The sequence below is a fragment of the Myotis brandtii genome, unplaced genomic scaffold (genome assembly GCF_000412655.1).
Source record: "Myotis brandtii unplaced genomic scaffold, ASM41265v1 scaffold4064, whole genome shotgun sequence".
Lineage (NCBI taxonomy): Eukaryota > Metazoa > Chordata > Mammalia > Chiroptera > Vespertilionidae > Myotis > Myotis brandtii.
Window position 1 is genome coordinate 1 of NW_005365616.1, and position 5,785 is coordinate 5,785.

The following is a 5,785-nucleotide window of genomic DNA, read 5'->3' on the forward strand; positions in this document are numbered from 1 at the left end:
AAAAAAAAAAAAAAATGAGGTGGTTAGGCACGATCTCCCCCGTGAGTGTGCAGAGGGAGTGTGGCGGGGCCCATAAGAGAGGAAGGGTGAGTGACAGACCGCAAACCCAGAGGTGACTAGGGCACGCATCCCCGCAGCTAAACAAATCACCATGGGAAATGAGAGATGACCTTCTGAACTTGGTGCCCCCACTCCAGAAAGACCCAAAGCTAATTGGCTGAGGAGTCTTCCTTCTGGCCTAGCGCTAGGACTTTTACGATGAGAGACTTTCGAGAAGTCAGTTTGAGAGAGTGGGTAGAAGACTCAAGATGGGTGAATTTGTGGATAGTCACTCACCTAGAGAAGATGGGCCGGTGTGGGATGGAGGGTCAGCAATGGAGAATGAGAGATTCCTGATCTGGCATAGTCATCGGCTGGCTCAGAATGGTTGATAAGGGAGGGAGGTCTAATTGAGGCCTGTAATTGAGTCACCCGAATTGAATTTAGAGGTAAGCCCAGGTTGAGCTGCCACTGCCTACTGCTCTCGGAGTAGCAAACTTTGGGTGACCAAAGCAGAGCGATGGTTCCCCATCCCCATAGAACCCTCCCATGTTTTGCTATCAAATGTTAGGGTCACCGAAGGAGGATCGAACAAGGCCAGAAAGGGTAAAGAATTATGAATATATTATGTCATCAGGATACCAGATGAGCTGAGCCCCAAAATGGCACCAGCGCCCAAAGATGGGGAGCCAGATTTTTAAAGGAGTCTAGACTGGGCTTTTTCTGGTCAGAGAATTCTCTGTTTAGGTCTGCATTCTGGGAAATGCTGGAGGGGAGAGATAACAGTCTTAGGAAGTGGAATGTGGTCCAAGCAAGTAGAATATCCATTGTGAAATGGCATAAAGGTAAGTTCCCAGGGGAGGGGGTATCTATTCAATTATTTGATCAGACTTAACAATAGATGGTTGTGAAAAAAGGGGAACATTTTCTGATTTAGGGTTCTAACTTTAACTATCATTGCTCAGAGGAAAGAAAGACTAGAAGACAGAGGACAGCAGTTGTTGACAGGAAGGAGAAGTCCTGTAAATGATAAGGTAAGTGGCAAGAGTGAGCACTGAGGACTGAGCCCTGAGATAATACAGGCATCTGAAGGTCACCTGGCATTTGGGCTGGGCAAGGGTATAGAGCAGCCTTACCCCCTAGATCAGGGGTGGGCAAACTTTTTGACTCGAGGGCCACAATGGGTTCTTAAACTGGACCAGAGGGCCGGAACAAAAGCATGGATGGAGTGTTTGTGTGAACTAATATAAATTCAAAGTAAACATCATTACATAAAAGGGTACGGTCTTTTTTTTTTTTTTAGTTTTATTCATTTCAAATGGGCCGGATCTGGCCCGAGGGCCGTAGTTTGCCCACGGCTGCCCTAGATCCTGGTGGTGTTTGCCAGGCTCTCAACAGACCATTTCCTTTCCACAAATTCCTGCAAATGCTGAATCGATTAGGTGTACAAGGTTTGTGGAACTTATATCAGGGCCTCACACACTTATGTCCTCTTAGATAGTAAAGTCCTGGGACTGTCAGCCACTCTTGTAGCCCTTGGACCTGGGGACTTTGAACAGACACTAAGCCCAGAATCCTAAGGCCAGGACTAGGGCTTCATGACGTGGACCTTGTTTTTAGCAACCAGTGCAATGAGTGGGAGGACTGCCAGGGCATAGGTTCCAGAATGTGCAGAGGCTTGGAGTGAAGAGTGAGCTGATTTAGGAACCCGCAGGTATGTTTTTTAAATATATATATATACTGAGTGGTCAGATTATTATGTGTTCAGAGATCATAATAATCTGGCCACTCAGTGTATATACTATACACACACGCACACACTCTGAGTGGCCAGATTATTATTGTGCGTTCAGAGATCATTTGAGAGGATCCCTGATTAAGATCTGCAGTAATTTAATGTACCGTTGCCCTTCTGTTGTCTCGTACCAGTCTTGCCACTCTCTGTTCTGCCCTAACATTGCCTATTCACTGACAGCCACAATTCGCACGTTCAGACCCAGATTTTCTGCTGACAGTCCAGTGTTTAAACACTTTATCAACAGCTGCTCTGGAACATTTAATGAATTCAGCTGTTTTGCTGATTATCGCTCCATGGCTCCAAGTGCCAACAATCATCCCACGTTCAAAGGCTGTTAAATCGCGTTGTTTACCCATATCTTTAGAAAAAAATCACTTCTACTGTCATGGCAAACAAACTGCTTCCCTATTTATAATGGTCTGGCCCTCTAGCAACTTCAGTGTGAAAGTATAGCTTATTTGCCTACAAATGTCAGGTGATCATAATAATCTGGCCACCACTCAGTGTTATACTGATTTTAGATATAGAAAGGAAGGGAGAGGGAGAGAGACAGAGAAACAGTGATGAGCAAGAAACAATGATCAGTTTCTACCTGTATAACTCCTATTTTGGATCTAGCCCACAACCCAGGTATATGACCTTGCCAGTGCATGGGTCTATGCTCAACCAGCTGAGACACATCAGCCAGGACTGTAGATCACTTTCATACAGGAAATCATGGTCAGGTTGGTAATGGTAGTAGTAGCTCAGAAGGGACAGTGTGTGCCTGAAGACTGGCTTTCCTGCTGTGGTCAGTATTTGTGGGTCACAACACAGCATAGGGACAGAAGTTGTTCTGTACAGTGTCAGGGAGAGATCATGGTTTTGCAGTGGCCAAGACCTTTAACAGATGAGTAGACCTGAGATTAGTTTGGAGGCGGAAGAGTTATTGAAACAAGATTAGACTAGGGCTGGTACATATTAACTTCTCTAAACACTCACCAGGATTTTGTTGTGGTCTTTGGTGTGGCCTGTATGTGAGGAGTTACAGTCAGTCTTGTGGATTACTTAGAGGCTTGAGTGGTCATCTGTGAGACTCACTAGGCATGGAACAGAGAGCCATCGGGGCTGGGACTTGAGTGGTGTTTAAGTGAGAGATGTTAGCAAGCATCCTCTGGACAACACTTGATAAGTAATAAGTCGTTAAGGAGAGGACTATGGGGGCTGGGGCTAAGGGAGTGCAGGTGTGAGAGAGGTGTGGTAAAGAGTGATTTGCACTTGAAGAGGGAATGTGAATTCATGGCCACAGCACCCTGACATTGACATAAGAGTGAATGACCAGAAAGCCCATTTCTGGTGGTGTCTGGATGATCCAGTAAGGTGAATTTTAGGGTAATTGCCTGTAAACAGGGTTGTTTTGGCGCTATATTCAAGGTACAGAGCTTAGATGCTTAATTAACCACCTGCCTTTTGTTGTTGGGGATGACACCCTGGATAATAGGAGTGAGTAGCATACATCAGTGTTACCCAGGCTTCAAAATCTCCACTGGAATGGGTAAGGAGAAAGGTAAAGGGTGAGAGATTATGGAGATGGTGAACTATAACTTTGGTAAAAAAGGTAATTAGGAAACAAATTTGCATTACCTTTGACGTTGTGCTTCTGGGAGTGAAGCTGTGTGAGAGAAGTGTTGTTCAAAGAACTCTGTGCAACAGGTAGTGCAAAGCTATGGCCGTGGCACCTTGCAATTGGGGTCAAGAGGGTGCAGTGTGATGCCATGTATTTGGCGTCTTTGAGAAACAATCTGAGGGTATTGACTGACAAGACAAGTATCAGATCACTCACAGTATCTTTATGGCCAGCATCTCTCTTTCACCTATGGTTTTAACAACCACTCTGTTGATAAAAGTTAGTGTGGCATACAGGGGAGGTCCAGAGCTCAGGTGTCTTATCTGCTCAAAGGCCTTTATTAGAGTAGGAAGACAAAATGTCAGTATAAATATAAGAAAACAGTGGCTTTCATGGGATGAAGGCCTGGTATTTTCTCTGGAGTGGACAGAGCAGATGGGTGTTGAGGGTGGGAGTATGACAGACTTAGAATCTTAGGAGTGAAGCTGATCATGGGCTGTACTGTCCCCATTATGACAGGATATGAACTTTGAGGACGTGGCCATTGTATTCTCTCAGGAGGAATGGGGGCTCCTTGATGAGGCTCAGAGACTTCTGTACTGGGATGTGATGCTGGAAGTGTTTGCACTTGTGTCATCTGTAGGTAAGACCTTGATGTTCTCCCAGTGTCCTGAGGTGATGACCTCTCTTCTTTTATTCCTCAGGCATAGCGTTCTCTCTCCCACAGCAAGAACATGGCCTCTGCTAATTTTCCTCACTGTCTTGTCAAATGTGCTGTGGCTTCCAGGGATGAGCTGGTTGGTGAGTCCTGAGCAAAGGACTCCACGAACATCCCGCTAACACCTGTTACCTCAAAATGTACAGGAAACAGAAAGTCAGGAGTCTTGCAGTGAGCTTAATGGGTCCCAGCTTGCACTTTTTCTTCATGGGAGTATCCACATGCATGGCTGACAGTATCCACATGCATGGCTTCAACTTCTGCCATCTTTCTCTAGATAAAGGTTCTTTGTGGTGACCTGTTACATGTTATGGTATTTACTTACATGAACAATAGGCTGTTCCTGGGAGACCCTCAATCAATTGTTTCTTATATTCTCTTCCCTGAATACTATAGCAAGCTTTGTTGCTCTGGACTAGTGCTGACTGTTCACCTCTTTGTCACCTGTTCCTCTACACTGGTGCCTCTGCAGTATTCTGCAACATTGACTTGCACATGTGTTATGAGGTGCATGTACGTGCTAATTAGTCCTCGAAACCGGCTACTCCTTTATTGAATTTTACTTGGAGTTAGACCTAACCAATCTCTTGCACAGCTTGTCCCCGTCCCAGCAGACAAGCCATGCTAAATGCTGGTAGTTGAAGTATTAGCTGGAAATCCATATTCTAATCCATGTGGTGCTTGCCATGTTTTTTGTCATATTTCTGGTGAGGCCTCTCTGTGTTGTGATCTTCATTAGCCCAGAAAGAGACAAGAGCCTCTTATTAATCCTTCCTGCTCATCTCTTATTTTCACACAATTGCATGGAACCAACATGTGATGTGTGACACACTTTTGTAATGGGGCTTCCCCCTGTCACCACATTCAACATTCATTTCCTTACCCTTTCTCACTTTTCAGGTTGTTGGCATAAAATCGATGGTGATGAGGCCTGTTCTGTATTTATACAAGGAGAGTCGCTGGTCAGGGCTTCTAAGACAGCTCCAAGCACCCAGAAGATTCCTCTGTGTAAGCGGTGTTTCTCTGTGTTAAAAGGTATTTTGCACCTGACTGGTTCACATGCAGCATATTTTGAGCAGAAATCCTTCTGTAGTGACACACGTGTTGGAGACTTCTGTTTCAGTGCAAACCCTCACGAGCAACAGAGGAATGAATGTGGAGACGAGCCCTGGAAAGAAACTATGGACAGGGCTTCCTTTGTGAGCAGGCCCAGCTTCTACTTATATTCGGTGCCTTCAGCCAGCAGGGAGGTTGGGGAAGACTTGCAGTACAACTCAGAGCTTCCCAAGCACCAGGCCACTCTCAACACTGAGGAGCTACCCTGTGGCAGTGAGATTTCACAGAAATTTCTTGATGGAAAAAGTCATTACCATTGGGATGAATGTAAAGATGCTGCCAGCCACAACCTGAAAGTTGTTCAAAGTCACGGTGACTGTTCTGGAGAACTGATTTATGAGTGTCACAAGTGTAGGAAAGTTTTTAGACGAATCTTGAACCTAATTCGACATAAGAGAGTTCACACTGAAGCAAAGCTGTATGAGTGTAGAAAATGTGGGAAGTCCTTTTGTCAAAGGGCTCACCTCACTGAACACTTCAGAGTTCACACTGGAGAGAAGCCATATGA

General features: G+C 45.2%; 1 protein-coding gene across 1 annotated transcript in view; it reads left to right on the forward strand.

Moving 5' to 3' along the window:
* Positions 1-988: 988 nt before the first annotated feature.
* LOC102264044 (gastrula zinc finger protein XlCGF26.1) overlaps positions 989-5,785 on the forward strand; it is a 6,177-nt gene continuing 1,380 nt past the window's right edge. Inside the window, exons 1-3 of the mRNA XM_014545412.1 lie at positions 989-1,073; positions 3,963-4,086; positions 5,062-5,785. Coding sequence (XP_014400898.1) covers positions 3,966-4,086; positions 5,062-5,785 — 845 coding nt within the window. The 5' untranslated portion in view covers positions 989-1,073; positions 3,963-3,965. The remainder of the gene's footprint in view (positions 1,074-3,962; positions 4,087-5,061) is intronic.